Source organism: Borostomias antarcticus (assembly GCF_949987555.1).
Source record: "Borostomias antarcticus genome assembly, chromosome: 30".
NCBI classification, from domain to species: domain Eukaryota; kingdom Metazoa; phylum Chordata; class Actinopteri; order Stomiiformes; family Stomiidae; genus Borostomias; species Borostomias antarcticus.
In genome coordinates, this window is record NC_140263.1 from 3,314,287 (window position 1) to 3,333,014 (window position 18,728).

Sequence of the window (18,728 nt, forward strand, 5' to 3'; positions counted from 1 at the left end):
GGAGGAGAGAGGAGGTGGAGAGAGGAGAGAGGAGGTGGAGGGAGCGCAGTGTTCTGGTCCAGGAGAGGCTGAACAGATCCCGCCCCGGCAACAAGGCCTCAGCGATGGACTAGCTTCAGAACCGGGTCAACTGCTTCCAACAAGACTGAATTATCCCACTGAGCTTAAGCCATCATGGGTCCTCAGGCCTCCGCACTCTGCCCGTCTCTGTGTTCCAGGACCGACAGAAGCTCCGCCCCTCTGGGGCCCGCAGGGCACCTCTGATAGGCTAGGCCTGCAGTGGAGCTCTAGGTCATCGGGATCAGGCTGGTCGCCGTGGAGACCTGGTGTGAGGTCAGGGTTCGGGGAGGCTTGGTTGCGGAGTCCCCTGGTCGGTCTGCTGGTAGAGCTCCAGCTCCCTCTTCCTCCGCATGGCGGTCTGCAGCTGCTGCTTGATCAGGTGGATCTGGCCGTCCAGGGCGGACAGTTCCTGGACCATGGGGTTCCTGGCCAGTCCAAACCCCAGGCCACGCCCTGCCCCGGGGGCCAGCTCCGACCCCAGGCCCAGTCCGGGGCCCGGACCCAGCATGTCTATTCTCCCATTGGAGGACACCAGGGGGACTGGCCTCTTCGGCTGCGTGGGCCCGGCAGGGGGCGTGTCCTGGCCGGGGGGGAAGTCCAGGTCGTTGGGCTGCCCTCCCTGTGGGTGGAGCCTGCGCCTGTTGCAGTGGTCGGCGTCCGCGGGGTTCCAGGGGGCGAGCTGGTTGTTCCCCTCGTTGCACCTGAGGTTCAAACGCAGAACGACTCTCAGTCTGGAAATGAAGACGGCGGTGACGACGGCAATGACAACGACGACAACAATGACGACGACAACACATTCATCACCTCAGTCCAGGGGAGAGGAGCTGTTCAGGGGACACAGCCGTTCTCAAGATACTATAAGATTATAACATTATAACATTACATATACCACTGTGTAGGAGCAGCCTGAGTGTCTGTAGTTCTGTAGGAGCAGGGTTGAGTGTGTCTGTGTGTCTGTAGTCCTGGGTTGAGTGTGTCTGTAGTCCTGTAGGAGCAGGGTTGAGTGTGTCTGTAGTCATGTAGGAGCAGGGTTGAGTGTGTCTGTAGTTCTGTAGGAGCAGGGCCTAGTGTGTCTGTAGTCCTGTAGGGTTGAGTGTGTCTGTAGTCCTGTAGGAGCAGGGTTGAGTGTGTCTGTAGTCCTGTAGGAGCAGGGTTGAGTGTGTCTGTAGTTCTGTAGGGTTAAGTGTGTCTGTAGTCCTGTAGGAGCAGGGCATAGCGTGTGTCTGTAGTCCTGTAGGAGCAGGGCCTAGCATGCTAGGTCTGGCGGAGGCGATCCATCCCTGTTAGCCCTGACCACCCAGGCACTCCCTTAGGGAACGGGGAGTGACAGGGGACACGACGGCCTATCTGCTGGAGACATCCGTCACAGTCAGGCAGACAGAAGCACCGCTGCAGCTCCTCTCCATCTCCTCCCTGGAATTACACCTGTCCCATCTACACTCGGCTGGTTTAAACTGCCATCTGTCTGTTACAAACGTCACTTATTCTGCGAGCTGCTTTGTGGGGAACGATGGAGGTGCATTGACCTTATTAATTTGGCTGCTTATTGTCTCCAATGTTAAAAGATCGCTATGATAATACCACTTCAAGAAATGAAACAGTACTAATAACTAGCAGAATACACTATCGGAATTACAAATTCATCATAGCTTGACTTGCATTACATCATATAAATTATGGCGGTGTAGGGTCTTCGCATGTGTTGTATAATATAAATGATGGTGGTGTAGGGTGTTCACATGTGTTATATACAGTAATATAAGTGATGGTGGTTTATGGTCTGTGTGTTTTATAATGTACTGTATAATATAAATGATGGAGGTGTAGGGTCTTTACGTGCGTTAGGACAATGTGACAGTTACCTTTTATCTGGCTTGGTCACTGTGGGGATCTTGTCATCGTTGAGGACGGAGTTGAGGGCTCTGTGTAGCCTCTGTGACACAAAGCAGACTTTACTGTTACTGTACTGTGTAGGGCTGGGTTTAAAAAATCGATTCATCGGTTCTGAATCGATTCTGAATCAAATGATTCAGAATCGATTCATGAGTCCCAAAAATCGATCTTTTATTTAATGAATGAATTAATAAATGAAGGAATGAATAGTTCATTCATTCATTCAATGATTCATTCATTCATTCATTTTTGGAAATCAGTATCGATACCCAGCCCTAGTATTGATGTGTTGCATAACTTGGCAGTCATGTTATTACTGTAAGGTTACAGCTAAAAAAAACAGGTTTTAGTAACACTAACCGAATCGATATTGAATCGAATCGAATTGAATCGTGATAATCGATTCTGAACCTTGTGAATCGGAATCGAATCGATTCTTGAAATTCGAGTCGATACCCAGCCCTAGTACTGTGTGATTTGATTTTGATTTGATTTATTTTTAAGACAGGGACAAGGTACAGTAGACATTTACCCTATAGAATAGGGAGAGATGCACTGTACAAGGTTATAGCTAAAACAGCTAATTTCCACCCGCAGTCCCTTGGCAAATAAATATACAGTCTTAAAATAGTGGGGCAAATAGTACACAGTAGGAAAGTTACATACATAGAAGGAATACAAAAAAGTTATGTAGCAAAGATTTCACTCATTCCTATACCCACATCCCAACCTCCCCAGACCCTTAAAAAACAAACCCTAGGTTTGTAGATGTAGATGGAATGGAGGATTTTAAAGCAGCCACTATACTTTCAGGACTAACACCAAGGATGGTAGGGGGCGCTAGAGAGCAGGTAGGGGGAGCTAGAGAGCAGGTAGGGGGAGCTAGAGAGCAGGTAGGGGGCGCTAGAGAGCAGGTAGAGGGAGTAGAGAGCAGGTAGGGGGAGCAGGTAGGGGGAGCTAGAGAGCAGGTAGGGGGCGCTAGAGAGCAGGTAGGGGGAGTAGAGAGCAGGTAGGGGGCGCTAGAGAGCAGGTAGGGGGAGTTAGAGAGCAGGTAGGGGGCGCTAGAGAGCAGGTAGGGGGAGTAGAGAGCAGGTAGGGGGCGCTAGAGAGCAGGTAGGGGGAGTTAGAGAGCAGGTAGGGGGAGCAGGTAGGGGGAGCTAGAGAGCAGGTAGGGGGAGTAGAGAGCAGGTAGGGAGCTAGAGAGCAGGTAGGGGGCGCTAGAGAGCAGGTAGGGGGAGTTAGAGAGCAGGTAGGGGGCGCTAGAGAGCAGGTAGGGGGCGCTAGAGAGCAGGTAGGGGGCGCTAGAGAGCAGGTAGGGGGCGCTAGAGAGCAGGTAGGGGGAGTTAGAGAGCAGGTAGGGGGAGTTAGAGAGCAGGTAGGGGGAGTTAGAGAGCAGGTAGGGGGAGCTAGAGAGCAGGTAGGGGGAGTTAGAGAGCAGGTAGGGGGAGCTAGAGAGCAGGTAGGGGAGCTAGAGAGCAGGTAGGGGGCGCTAGAGAGCAGGTAGGGGAGCTAGAGAGCAGGTAGGGGGCGCTAGAGAGCAGGTAGGGAGCTAGAGAGCAGGTAGGGGGAGCTAGAGAGCAGGTAGGGGGAGATAGAGAGCAGGTAGGGGGAGCTAGAGAGCAGGTAGGGAGCTAGAGAGCAGGTAGGGGGCGCTAGAGAGCAGGTAGGGGGAGATAGAGAGCAGGTAGGGAGCTAGAGAGCAGGTAGGGGGCGCTAGAGAGCAGGTAGGGGGTAGAGAGCAGGTAGAGGGAGCTAGAGAGCAGGTAGGGGGCGCTAGAGAGCAGGTAGGGGGTAGAGAGCAGGTAGAGGGAGCTAGAGAGCAGGTAGAGGGAGCTAGAGAGCAGGTAGGGGGTAGAGAGCAGGTAGGGGCGCTAGAGAGCAGGTAGGGGGAGTAGAGAGCAGGTAGAGGGAGCTAGAGAGCAGGTAGGGGGCGCTAGAGAGCAGGTAGGGGGAGTAGAGAGCAGGTAGGGGGCGCTAGAGAGCAGGTAGGGGGAGTAGAGAGCAGGTAGGAGGAGCTAGAGAGCAGGTAGGAGGAGCTAGAGAGCAGGTAGGAGGAGCTAGAGAGCAGGTAGGGGGAGTAGAGAGCAGGTAGGGGGAGTAGAGAGCAGGTAGGAGGAGCTAGAGAGCAGGTAGGGGGAGTAGAGAGCAGGTAGGGGGAGCTAGAGAGCAGGTAGGGGGCGCTAGAGAGCAGGTAGGGGGTAGAGAGCAGGTAGGGGGAGCTAGAGAGCAGGTAGGGGGCGCTAGAGAGCAGGTAGAGGGAGTAGAGAGCAGGTAGGGGGAGGTAGGGGGCGCTAGAGAGCAGGTAGGGGGCGCTAGAGAGCAGGTAGGGGGCGCTAGAGAGCAGGTAGGGGGCGCTAGAGAGCAGGTAGGGGGAGCAGGTAGGGGGCGCTAGAGAGCAGGTAGAGGGAGTAGAGAGCAGGTAGGGGGCTAGAGAGCAGGTAGGGGGAGTTAGAGAGCAGGTAGGGGGCGCTAGAGAGCAGGTAGATAGAGAGCAGGTAGGGGGAGCTAGAGAGCAGGTAGATAGAGAGCAGGTAGGGGGAGCTAGAGAGCAGGTAGGGTGAGCTAGGGGGAGCTAGAGAGCAGGTAGGGGGAGGTAGAGAGCAGGTAGGGGGAGCTAGAGAGCAGGTAGGGGGAGCTAGAGAGCAGGTAGGGGGCGCTAGAGAGCAGGTAGGGGAGCTAGAGAGCAGGTAGGGGGCGCTAGAGAGCAGGTAGGGGAGCTAGAGAGCAGGTAGGGGGAGCTAGAGAGCAGGTAGGGGGAGTAGAGAGCAGGTAGGGGGCGCTAGAGAGCAGGTAGGGGAGCTAGAGAGCAGGTAGGGGAGCTAGAGAGCAGGTAGGGGGCGCTAGAGAGCAGGTAGGGGGAGCTAGAGAGCAGGTAGGGGAGCTAGAGAGCAGGTAGGGGGAGTTAGAGAGCAGGTAGGGGGAGGTAGGGAGCGCTAGAGAGCAGGTAGGGGGAGCTAGAGAGCAGGTAGGGGGCGCTAGAGAGCAGGTAGGGGGAGGTAGGGAGCGCTAGAGAGCAGGTAGGGGGAGCTAGAGAGCAGGTAGGGGGCGCTAGAGAGCAGGTAGGGGGCGCTAGAGAGCAGGTAGGGGGAGCTAGAGAGCAGGTAGGGGGAGTAGAGAGCAGGTAGGGGGAGTAGAGAGCAGGTAGGGGGAGCTAGAGAGCAGGTAGGGGGTAGTAGAGAGCAGGTAGGGGGCGCTAGAGAGCAGGTAGGGGGAGTTAGAGAGCAGGTAGGGGGCGCTAGAGAGCAGGTAGGGGGAGCTAGAGAGCAGGTAGGAGAGCTAGAGAGCAGGTAGGGGGCGCTAGAGAGCAGGTAGGGGAGCTAGAGAGCAGGTAGGGGGCGCTAGAGAGCAGGTAGAGGGCGCTAGAGAGCAGGTAGGGGGAGTTAGAGAGCAGGTAGGGGGAGTAGAGAGCAGGTAGGGGGCGCTAGAGAGCAGGTAGGGGGAGCTAGAGAGCAGGTAGGGGGAGTAGAGAGCAGGTAGGGGGCGCTAGAGAGCAGGTAGGGGGAGCTAGAGAGCAGGTAGGGGGCGCTAGAGAGCAGGTAGGGGGAGCTAGAGAGCAGGTAGGGGGTAGTAGAGAGCAGGTAGGGGGCGCTAGAGAGCAGGTAGGGGGCGCTAGAGAGCAGGTAGGGGGAGCAGGTAGGGGGCGCTAGAGAGCAGGTAGAGGGAGTAGAGAGCAGGTAGGGGGCTAGAGAGCAGGTAGGGGGAGTTAGAGAGCAGGTAGGGGGCGCTAGAGAGCAGGTAGATAGAGAGCAGGTAGGGGGAGCTAGAGAGCAGGTAGATAGAGAGCAGGTAGGGTGAGCTAGGGGGAGCTAGAGAGCAGGTAGGGGGCGCTAGAGAGCAGGTAGGGGGAGTTAGAGAGCAGGTAGGGGGAGTTAGAGAGCAGGTAGGGGGCGCTAGAGAGCAGGTAGGGGGAGTAGAGAGCAGGTAGGGGGCGCTAGAGAGCAGGTAGGGGGCGCTAGAGAGCAGGTAGGGGGCGCTAGAGAGCAGGTAGGGGGATTGAAGTGGAGATGATGAGGTAGAGTGGAGCGGATGGAGAAATAAACTGGATGGTTCATCTAGAAGTGTCGTGTAGTTATTCTAAGAAACGCCACATATTGGCGACGATGGCTGTGAATCTGAACTCGATGCCATCTTTTCTCCAGTGTCCCGGAGAGCCGTCAACGCCTTTCTCAAATTGGCTGTGTGTTTTTGAAAACTGCCGAGGGACAGAGACTATTTTATAATAACAAATATTATTTCATACGTTTTGAACTTAGCCTTTCTTGCTCTGAAAATTTAATTTAATGTAATTTATTGCTCCATAAATGTTCTTAGCCATTAGACAAATATATTCCAGGAGCTTGCTCCAGGTTGCCTGTTTTAAATATCTGTGTGGTTTTATCGCTCTGTGTGCTACTAACCCTGTTCTGCCTTCCCTCTCCCTAGTGCCTCTCTCTCTCCCTCCTATCTTCTAACCAGGTCCAGTGGATGCCCCACTGTCACCAGCAGACCTCCCGGAGTCCGATAGATACCCCCGTGTCTGCTGTGGATGTCCTAGCATGTCCGTAGGATGTCCTCTCTCCTATGATGCTTTTTTAGCCTCTCTTACTCTGAAATGTAATTTAATGTAATGTATTGCTTTATAAATGTTCTTAGCCGGTAGACAAACATACTCCAGGAGCTTGCTCGATCGCCTTGTTGAGAGGGGTAAGGGAAGAATTTTTACAGCTCACTTATCTGGCCCCTGGGTGATTACTGTTTTTTTGCTTCCCTCTGGAATATGTAGAGAGTGGGTCGTATGCCCACCTCCCTTGTTCTCTGTAAAGCGCATTGTGTTGCCTCTGGGTATGAAATGCGCTATACAAATAAAGCTTTGATTGATTGATTGATTGATTTGAGTCCGCAGCTCCACGGCTGCCGTTCATCGATGACTTTAATAAGTAGCCTGAGGTTGCGTTCACGTCCCAAGTTACCTCCGCATCAGTGAGTCCGTTTTTGTCTGCAGCGTTTAGCAGGGAAGGTAATCCGAAAGAATTAATATCAGACAATGGCAGTCAGCTCATTCCAGAGGTAATGGAATTCTTTCTCAAGGACAGGGGAATTGCACACAAACGCTCCTCTCTCTACTACCCTTAGGCCAATGGGGAAATCGAGAGATTCAATCGATGTCTGAAGGATAGCTTACAGACTGCCAGAATGGAGTGGAGTGGAAGGCGTTCACCAAGGACTCTCCATGTCTACTGTAATGGATTTTAACTGATCTAGTCAAAAAGGATTTACCAAGATTCGCTCAAAAGGTTAAGTCTGGTTTATTGAGAAAACATACGAGCGCAAGGACTTCCTGGACAACGCAACATGAGTGGTTTATCCAAAGAAGTGAAGCCTCCTGATCTTGTGCTGCCTTATATTCAAGCAAAACACAGGTACGGCGCTTCCAGGATGTGATTGGCTAATCCATTGTACGTCATGTGAAATGGCAGGCGTGGCCGAGAATACAGACATGTGACATGAGAAAAGGCGGCAATTTCTTGGAGACAAAAGGACAAAGGATGGTTATTCTGGAGTAGACATTTCTAGGTGTGTGGACCTCCTGGAGGCCACCCTGTCTATGTGAACGGTTGAGGGAGGTGGTGAATTACAAAAGGAGAGAGAGAACAAAGGTTTAAGGTGTTTGGAATAGAAAGGTCTTGAGGCCAGATGTAAATTCTATAACACTACCGGGCAACCAAGCACGCCACCACCCAGCGCCCCCCTGCAGAGCTGTTGCATGGGCGTCAGATGCACACCAAGCTCCATGTGACGGGTCTCCAAAAACCATAACCTGTCACCCCTCCAAGAGCACAGGACTAGGGCTGCACGATTATGACAAAAGATAATAATTGCGATTATTTGCTTCAAAATGGTAATTGCGATTAATAATTGCGATTAATATTTTCAAAATAATAGCTTTAGCTCTGCACAGTTTGCATATGACCCAGACATCAAAGGACTGTGCTTGCAGGGACAGGCACATCCGTCTCATTAGGCTTCGGTAAGTTCAAGTTGTCAAACTTTGCTCTTTGTGATTTAATTACGTGTATTTGGACCTAATGATTACATATGTGGCAGGTGTGTATAACCGTAGTAATGGTCATGTTTACATACCTGGCTAGTGTGTATAACCGTAGCAATGGTCATGTTTACATACCTGGCTAGTGTGTATTACTGTAGTAATAGTCATGTTTACATACCTGGCTGGTGTGCAGCCAGTACTTGAACCGGGGTTCGTGGACTCTAGGGATGACGAGTCGATAGACGATGTGTTCCGCCAGGGTGGTGAGCAGAGACAGAACCACACCCACACACAGCATCACAAACAGACCTGAGAAATGCTTGATGCCCATCTGCAGTGTCTGAGAGAGAAACATACACAGATCTGCAGTACTCATATATACACATACCCTCATCTGCAATACTCATATATACACATACACACATCTGCAGTATTCATATATACACATCCACACATCTGCAGTATTCATATATACACATCTACACATCTGCAGTACTCATATATACACATCCACACATCTGCAGTATTCATATATACACATACACACATCTGCAATACTCATATATACACATACACACATCTGCAGTATTCATATATACACATCCACACATCTGCAGTATTCATATATACACATACACACATCTTCAGTATTCATATATACACATCCACACATCTGCAGTACTCATATATACACATCCACACATCTGCAGTACTCATATATACACATCTACACATCTGCAATACTCATATATACACATACACACATCTGTAGTACTCATATATACACATACACACATCTGCAATACTCGTATATACACATACTGTACACACATCTGCAGTATTCATATATACACATACACACATCTGCAATACTCGTATATACACATACAGTACACACATCTGCAGTACTCATATATACACATACACACATCTGCAGTACTCATACAGTATATACACATACGCACATCTGCAGTACTCATATATACACATACACACATCTGCAGTACTCGTATATACACATGTACAGAATATATCGAGTATATCCACATACTGTACAGCATGTGTACCGGGGCATGAGCCCTATGACGTTACCTCCGTGACAGCGAAGCTTCTCTTCCCGCAGGGGACCACCTTGTACCACTTGTCGTGCAGCGTGTCCATGAAGCCGTCGGACTTGTACTGGCTCACCAGCTCCGAGATGTTGGAGGTGAGGGGGGAGTTCTGGGGCAGACCGATCCCATAGCCTGACGAGACGCACGCACGTAAACAAACAAACAAACAAACAAGGAAACAAGGTTATAATAGTTTTGCTTTTTTCATTAGTTTTTATTTTTATATCGTTTTAACTTTTTGTGTTCAATTTCAGTTTAGTTTTAATTCGTTTTTAAAGAAGATTTGCTAGTTTAGTTTATTTTTTATTTTTTGATAATGCTTAGTTTTTATTAGTTTTTATTAGTTTCAGTATTAGTTTTATTTTTTTATTTTTTCTGCGCTAGCCTCGTGAGACCATCCTGATCTCGTGAGCTCATCTTGCTCTCTGTGCAAAACAAACCATCTGGCGAACGTCAGGTTACTCCTGCACAGGGACACAGCTAAAGAACATGGAGGATAGATTTAATATCCACCCAAAATACTAGTCTTATGTATGAAATGAAAAAGACTAAAACTAAGGACATTTTCTCTACAATTTTAGTTTATTTTAGTTCGTTTTGTAAACACACAATACAGTTTTAGTTAGTTATCGTTTTTTTGTAAAGCCTAGTTTTTATTTTTATTTCAGTTAACTAAAATGTTTTTTCACACCTAGTTTTCGTTTTTTAGTTAGTTTTCGTTAACTATAATAACCTTGCAAGGAAACAAACAATATATATTCAGCTCTCTCCCGTACAGTAAACATTATTACTTATTTTCAGCGATCAGTTGTTGGTTTATTAGCTGCTAGATATTCCTCTTGCCTTCGATAGCGAACGGTTTCCCCACGGTCAGCGTTTTACACTCGGCGTCTATGGACACCTCGTAGTCCAGCAGGGCCTTGTCCATGATGAAGGCATCCAGCTTCTGAGGGTCGTCCCTGAGAAGACATCATCATCATCGCCGTCATGATCATCATCACCATCACATCATCATCACCATCATCATCATCATCATCATCATCATCATCACATCATCATCACCATCATCATCATCATCATCACCATCATCTTCACCACCATCATCGTCATAAAGATAGGATCATTTTTATCAAGGCAATCTCTTTAAGACAACAGAACATGAATATTATACAGTATGTGTATAGGAGCATCATGGCATCATATCTCTGCTGTCTGTCTGTCCTGTGCCTCTGTCTGTCCTGTGTGTGTGTGTGTGTCTGTCTGTCTTGTGTGTCTGTGTGTGTGTGTGTGTGTGTCTGTCTGTCTTTTTGTCTGTTGTGTGTCTGTCCAGTCTATGTCTGTGTGTCTGTCTTGTGTGTCAGTCTGTCTGTCTGTCTGTCTGTCTTGTGTATGTGTCTGTCTCTGTGTGTGTGTGTCTGTCTTGTGTGTCTGTGTGTGTGTGTGTGTGTGTCTGTTTGTCCTGTTTGTCCTGTGTGTCCCAGCAGTGGCCCTGGAGTTCGGATGCAGAATGGACATGAGAGGATTGAGCTGCACCTCCCTCCCCCCTAACAGCTAGCACCCCCTCCTCCAGCGTACTATCACGAGTGAACAGGCGCTAGTCTGTGGAGCTACAACTGGCTTCTCAAGGGAAGCTACTGTACAATTAATCATCCTCCCTACACACCTGCACACTCCTACAACCTTACTGTACACTCCTACACACTTACACTCCTACACACCTACACATCTACACACGTACACTCCTACACACCTACACACATACACTCCTACACATCTACACACGTACACTCCTACACATCTACACACCTACACACCTACACACGTACACTCCTACACACCTACACTCCTACACACTTAAATGGTAAATGGACTGCACTTATATAGCTTTTCCACCTTAGCGGCACTCAAAGCGCTTTACAATGGCCTCTCATTCACCCATTCACACACACATTCACACACCAATGGCGGCAGCTGCCATGCAAGGTGCTAACCTGCTCATTGAACGACCCGCTCTACCAACTGAGCTACACTCCTACACATCTACACTCCTACACATCTACACACGTACACTCCTACACCCCTACACACAAACACACCTACACACCTGCACACTTCTACACACCTTCACACGACTACACACATACACACCTTCACACTACTAAACCTCTACACCCCTACACACCTGCACACTTCTACACACCCTACACTCCCACACATCTACACACACAACACTCCCACACATCTACACACCCTACACTCCCACACATCTACACACCCTACACTCCCACACATCTACACACCCTACACTCCCACACATCTACACACCCTACACTCCCACACATCTACACACCCTACACTCCCACACATCTACACACCCTACACTCCCACACATCTACACACCCTACACTCCCACACATCTACACACCCTACACTCCCACACATCTACACACCCTACACTCCCACACATCTACACACCCTACACTCCCACACATCTACACACCCTACACTCCCACACCCCTACACTCCTACACTCCTACACCCCTACACTCCTACACTCCCACACCCCTACACTCCTACACTCCTACACTCCCACACTCCTACACTCCTACACTCCCACACTTCTACACACCCTACACTCCCACACATCTACACACACTACACTCCCACACATCTACACACACTACACTCCCACACATCTACACACACTACACTCCCACACATCTACACACACTACACTCCCACACTTCTACACACCCTACACTCCCACACTTCTACACACCCTACACTCCCACACTGCTACACACCCTACACTCCCACACTGCTACACTCCTACACCCTCCTACACCCCTACACTCCTACACCCTCCTACACTCCTACACTGCTACACACCCTACACTCCCACACTGCTACACACCCTTGCCTCACTGCCTCTCTACACCCCCCCCCCTTCTTCCCTCCCTGCATCCCAGTCCTCCTCCACTCCTCCCTGCATCCCAGTCCTCCTCCACTCCTCCCTGCATCCCAGTCCTCCTCCACTCCTCCTCCACTCCTCCTCCACTCCTCCTTCACTCCTCCCTGCATCCCAGTCCTCCTCCACTCCTCCCTGCATCCCAGTCCTCCTCCACTCCTCCCTGCATCCCAGTCCTCCTCCACTCCTCCCTGCATCCCAGTCCTCCTCCACTCCTCCTCCACTCCTCCCTGCATCCCAGTCCTCCTCCACTCCTCCCTGCATCCCAGTCCTCCTCCACTCCTCCCTGCTCCCACAGTGGAGATTTGGGCCGACTGGAGACCCAGCGAGGATAAGAGAGCAGAGGTTACTGAGGACGGGAGCAGCAGGGGGCTTAATATCTGTTGTTATTGTAGAGGTGTGTGTGTGTGTGTGTGTGTGTGTGTGTATTTGTGTGTTTTGTGTATGTGCTGGGTGCAGTGTGTTGGCAGTGGTTGTTCCCGGTTTGTTTCCTCCAGGTGTTCGTCAACACTGTCTGTCCTTCCCTACAGGTGTCACGTGTTTGTCAACACTGTCTGTCCTTCCCTACAGGTGTCACGTGTTTGTCAACACTGTCTGTCCTTCCCTACAGGTGTCACGTGTTTGTCAACACTGTCTGTCCTTCCCTACAGGTGTCACGTGTTTGTCAAAACTGTCTGTCGTTCCTTCAGGTGTTCATCAACACTGTCGTTCCTCCAGGTGTTCGTCAACACTGTCTGTCGTTCCTCCCCTGCTTGCTCGTTCCTCCACCCTGTTGTGTCTAATAAGAAGGCTGTCTGTCTATTTAAAGCCCCTCCTGTCCTCTGTTCAGAAGTCTTCGGCTCAATTCCAATACCCCCCCTTGGCCCTAGCCCCAAGCTTTGGAGTGCCCTCGACTAGGTAGTGAGAAGTTCTGGGAGGAGGGGAGGATGGATTTTGGGTCAAAGATGATGATATATAAATAAATATATATATATATATATATAAAAAGCTGAGGGGAATGAATAAAGGCTTGGTTTTGGATCATAGTAATAAGACAGTTTAATGCGCGGCTGCCTTGTTGTTACTGGAGCGGCACCACCTGATCTGTTAATGCTGGCAGCTTTATCAGCCCAGCGCTGCTGTTAACAAGCCTGGCCCAGGGCCGGCCTGATGGAACCAGCCAATGGGAACATGGAGATGGCACAATGACTGTCAATGACTTTCGCTTGTGTTATTAAGATTTTATGTCTTCATCAGGCAGTTTTGGATAAGATAATGACTTAATGTAGTCTATTACAGGTAAGATAATGCTTTACTTAGTCTCCTACAGCAAAGATAATGTCTTCAGATAGTCTATTACAGGTAAGATAATGCTTTACTTAGTCTCCTACAGCAAAGATAATGTCTTCAGATAGTCTATTACAGATAGGTCTCGCGATGCCAGACCTTCGAGATCTCCGCCTACGAATGCCTGGAGACATTTCCATTGGACGTCTTGGCTAGAACAGCACCGAAGACCAACGCTAACCAATCAGAGCCACTGCCTACATCTCCAATGGGGTGAAGGACCCGCCTTACCGGAAATGATGTCCTCCAGATAAACTGGAGTTGACAATCAAAACAAAACATTCACCGCCACAGAGGAACGACCGCCCTAAAGACGTGGGATTGGTTCTGCAATGCAGGTTTTTTTTCAATCTCTCAAATTGTTTCCACCCACTGTTAGCGAAGAAATCTGGATGTATGTTATTTACTTCAGGAGGTCTGTAACAGATAATGACTTACTTTAGGAGGTCTTTAACATATATAGACTTACTTTAGGAGGTCTTGAACAGATATAGACTTACTTTAGGAGGTCAACATAATAACTAACTTCTGGAGGTCTGTAACAGATATTACTTAATTCCAGGGGTCTATAACAGATATAATGACTTACCTCAGGAGGTCTATAACAGATATAGACCTAATTCAGGAGGTCTATAATAGAAATATTGACTTACTTCAGGAGATCTATGCCGTCCGGTGTCGCTGGTACGTTGTAGCGTCTCATGTAGTCGTGCATCTCAGGAAAGCTCTTCTTCACGTATTCCTCCGCGCTGCTCTCTCGCACCGTGGCGAATCGGAAGCCCTGCGATGGGTGATGCAGCTGGGGGGGTGGGGGTGGGGTGGGGGATGGGGGGTGGGTGGGGGGGTGGGGGATGGCGGGTGGGGGTGGGGGGTTTAAATACACTGGTTATCACATGTTAATACAACAGACTGGTTATCACACGTTAAGACAACATATTGGTTATTGCACGTTAATACAACAGACTGGTTATCGTACTTTAATACAACATACTAGTTATCACACTTTGAGTTGGGACAAGATGTAGCGATACGTGTGGATTTCTGCAGCCGAAAACAGAACAGCGATGCGGCATAATTCCTGATGTGACGCGCTCGACTCGGCTGGAAAAAAAATGGCGGAGTTCAGAGCGGAAGCCAACCTGGCTGCGAGGGCGGGACCTGGGCGGGACTATGATAACGCTCCTCCATCTACGTCACCATAACGTCAGTAACAACGCGGAAAACTCTTAAAATCTGAATGTCTTGTTGAAGGGTGGAGCTTCCAGGGCAGGAGAAAGTATTCTGACCATAAACAAATGACTGGGTTGTTTGATATTTGTACATTGGACCATCAGAGACCAACATATATATGATAAACACATTACAAAATAGATTTAGCATGTCAATGCCCTTTGTAACACAATGGTGTGTTACAGGGTAGGTATTAGAATGGTGTGTTACAGGGTAGGTATTAGAATGGTGTGTTACAGGCTAGGTATTAGAATGGTGTGTTACAGGTTAGGTATTAGAATGGTGTGTTACAGGGTAGGTATTAGAATGGTGTGTTACAGGCTAGGTATTAGAATAGTGTGTTACAGGGTAGGTATTAGAATGGTGTGTTACAGGGTAGGTATTAGAATGGTGTTTTACAGGGTAGGTATTAGAATGATGTGTTACAGGGTAGGTACTAGAATGGTGTGTTACAGGGTAGGTATTAGAATGGTGTGTTACAGGGTAGGTATTAGAATAGTGTGTTACAGGGTAGGTATTAGAATGGTGTGTTACAGGGTAGGTATTAGAATGGTGTGTTACAGGGTAGGTATTAGAATGGTGTGTTACAGGGTAGGTATTACAATGGTGTGTTACAGGGTAGGTATTAGACCGGTGTGTTACAGGGTAGGTATTACAATGGTGTGTTACAGGGTAGGTATTAGACCGGTGTGTTACAGGGTAGGTATTACAATGGTGTGTTACAGGGTAGGTATTAGACCGGTGTGTTACAGGGTAGGTATTAGAATGGTCTTGTGTGCCGGCTTGGTGTGTCAAGGCTAATTTATACTTTGCGAGACACATTTTTGGCCACATGGACGCAATTTGGAACGTCTCACAGGCTGTGAGCCAATTGGCTCGGACCTCCCAAACTTTCTAATGGCTCACACCGTGTCATTAATGTCTCACAGCTTTGATTGGTTGACTGGCCCGCAGATACACAACGACAAAATGATTCATGGACATTGAGAAATATTTAAAATGCTGCTCTGGATCAGTTTCTCTCTGCGAACGAGGTTTAAGTCCCTCCTCTTCATCTCTTCTCCTGTTGAGGTCTACATATTCGAGTCCGGCTTCCTTCGCCAGACCCAATTCGCTAAAAAAGCGAAGGTATGTCAGGAAACTCGCAGTTGCTTTCTGATTCCCAAGGGGCGTTACCAACGGCTGTAGATCAAAAAGCCTCTGGACACTGTTCGACCTACAACCAATCAGCGAAATGCCTCTATGGCGTTCCTTTGTCCCTTCATCTTACTAAACCCGCCCCATATAAGATAAAGGGTTGTGATTGGCACAAACAAATGTCTGTTAGAGAGGATTCTGTTCGAACGGTTGGATGTCCAGACTGATCTGCGAGGCTATACATCTTCCTCCTGCTCCTCCTCGCTAGTAAATCTGCAACCTTAATGTTGCGAGTGAAAGAGCCTCCGGTATTCATTCATTCATACAGTTCATGTTTCCCTCAGTCCAGTCCAGTGGCGGCTGGTGACTCAAAAAACTGCCAGTTGCAAACATTTCGGGCGAACACAAAGCTATCTAACTGAATACAGTTTAAAATCGTTTACAAACATTTGCAATGGAATGTGAAAGAGGGCTGAGGCGAGTTACACAAGATGGCGGATGATTTGGTATCAAAGGCGAAAGCGCCTATTTGGCAATATCTCATATTTAAACCCAATGCTGATGTTAATGAGGCTATTTACAACCGTCTTCTTCTTGGGTGAAAGCTGAGGTAAACAAACCAGTAATTGACTCCCGAACACCTCAGTCCAGCTTCTATGCTGCCATGGACATTTGTGAGTGAGCTGATTTATTGAGTAATAAATGCCCAGAGCTATGAGCAATCTTACAGAGTATAAACTAGGCTTTACTGTACCTTGGGGTCGTGTACGCCAGACAGCTGCTCGTAGGTCTTCTCCCCCACCATGACGGCGGCGAGGTTGGCGGTGTAGGTGGACAGGCAGAACAGGCAAAAGATGGCCCACAGATTCATCAAGAAGCGTCCGGTCCAACACTTGGGCGGCTTGATGGCGGCGGTGCGTCCGAACAGGATGGCGTAGCACACGTTGAGCGCCGACGAAAAGGAGAAGACGCGGTTTCGGTTGCGTCCGAGCGGCGTCATGCCGAATGGGCTCTTCCACTCGTAGACGGTGAGGAAGACGGCGGTGACGTGCAGCGAGACGAAGATGCCTAGCCACATGCTCCAGTGCAGCGGCCACATGAAGGCGCCGATGGGCGCGGCCGTGTCGCGCGAGCGCACCAGGATGCCCAGCGACGTGGAGAAGAAGGGCGAGGTGAAGTCGATGACGCGGCTGCGGGCGGAGTTGATGCTGAAGGAGGTGACGGCGAGGTGGGCGGCGCCGCGCAGAAGATCGCCGACCAACCCCGTCCAACGCCCGTTCTTCAGACCGCCGTATTTCCCGTCGCCAACGATGTAAAGGTCGAAGCTGAAGCCCATGTCCTCCGCCAGCTTCTCCAGCAGGTCGATGCAGTAGCCGTAGCAGCACCTCTTCAGCTCCATGGGCAGGCTATCGTTGGGGCCCTGCAGGCGAGAGAACAGGGCCCTCAGGGCGGCCGAGTCGTTGGTCAGCGGGTCGAGGCACAGCTGACCCGCCGGGCACATCCCGTCCCCGTCCACGTCCCGGGTGAAGACGAAAGGGTGCTCCACCAGGGTCACCACTCGCAGGTGCAGCCGCGGCGGCGACCGCCAGTCCCCGCCGCCGCCCTGGTTGGCCGCCTGCTGGTGCGGCCAGGCGCCGCGGTCCATGTGGACGGCCCCACGCCTCCAGCGCGCCAGGCGGGTCCAGGACGGGTTGCCCAGCGGGTCCTGTTGAAGGCTCCAGATGTAGTGCTTGCTCTCCGACACCGCCGAGCCCAACTGGGCCCAAACCCAGCCGCTCTGGCCCTCGAACGACGCGTTGGCCATGAACCTGTACACACACGCGACACACACACACACACACACAGTTGACAGCTGTTTTGATAGTGTCCCGGATGCCCTGGAAGGTAGGTAAGTAGATTTCTCTACTGACATTGTTCTGCTGTCAACACATGGTCCGCTGACTACCCTCTCTCTCTCTCTCTCTCTCTCTCTCTCCTCACCCCCCTCTCTGCAGACCAGAACCAGAAACCGCCCGCCCCCCCTGTGTACATCTGACAGGGTTTCACGCTGTTTTCTGCTCAGACTGTGTGATACAATCCCTGAGGGAAGAGAATCGCCAGCGCCACCATCACGCCATCCCACACGCAATCCCCTCCTTTCTTCTCTAACATTCTGCTCTCTCTTTCCATCTCTCTCCTTCTCCCTAACGGTTCCATCTCAAAAGAACATTCTGCCACCCTGCTGCCCTCCCTCCCTCCCTCTCTCTCCCTCTCTCTCCCCCCTCTGGTCCCTTCCATGCTGCTCTCTCTATCTATTCTCTGCCATTCTCCAATCTTTTTTGGACTGCCCTTCCCACCCCTGACCTAACAGCAGGGAGCAGGAGCGGTCTTGACAGCGAACTGCTCCCTGCTAGTCCGGAGCGTTAATGAGGCCATGTTCTCTGTCAGTCTGCTGTTGACCTGGGTATCCTGCTGGAACAGGACCTGTCTGTCTGTCTGTCTGTCTGTCTGTCTGTCTGTCTGTTTGTCTGCCTGTCTGTCTGTCTGTCTGTCTGTCTGTCTGTCTGCCTTCCTGCCTGTCTGTCTGTCTGTCTGTCTGTCTGTCTGTCTGCCTGTCAGTCAGTCAGTCAGTCAGTCAGTCAGTCAGTCAGTCAGTCAGTCAGTCACTCACTCACTCACTCTCTCTGACATCACCACACGCACTCACCTGGCCAGGTACGCCCCGGAGGTCAGGTTGCCGTGCTGCGTCGCCGCCATGCAGTTGGTAGTCCCGGGCACCAGCGCCAGAACCGGGTCCGACAAGGCGGCCGCGCCCACCGCCCTCGCCGCCAGCTCCAGGGCGTCCTGCACGTAGTGGTCGAGCGAGGGCGGGCCCATGCCCCCGTGCGCCAGCAGCCCCGTGGGCAGCCCGTCGGCGCGTAGCTCCTCCACCGCCTGGCTGTCCCCCAGAACCCAGCGCAGGTGCGGCAGCATCAGACCCAGACGCCCCAGCAGG

At 50.5% G+C, this 18,728-nt stretch overlaps 1 protein-coding gene across 1 annotated transcript in view; it reads right to left on the bottom strand.

Moving 5' to 3' along the window:
- Nucleotides 1–334: 334 nt before the first annotated feature.
- grin3a (glutamate receptor, ionotropic, N-methyl-D-aspartate 3A) overlaps nt 335–18,728 on the bottom strand; it is a gene marked incomplete at both ends in the record, with an annotated part of 27,006 nt that continues 8,612 nt past the window's right edge. Inside the window, 8 exons of the mRNA XM_084460138.1 lie at nt 335–761; nt 1,923–1,993; nt 8,160–8,321; nt 9,074–9,225; nt 9,937–10,052; nt 14,041–14,186; nt 16,509–17,562; nt 18,441–18,728. The exon at nt 18,441–18,728 is cut by the window's right edge and continues 266 nt beyond it. Coding sequence (XP_084316264.1) covers nt 335–761; nt 1,923–1,993; nt 8,160–8,321; nt 9,074–9,225; nt 9,937–10,052; nt 14,041–14,186; nt 16,509–17,562; nt 18,441–18,728 — 2,416 coding nt within the window. The remainder of the gene's footprint in view (nt 762–1,922; nt 1,994–8,159; nt 8,322–9,073; nt 9,226–9,936; nt 10,053–14,040; nt 14,187–16,508; nt 17,563–18,440) is intronic.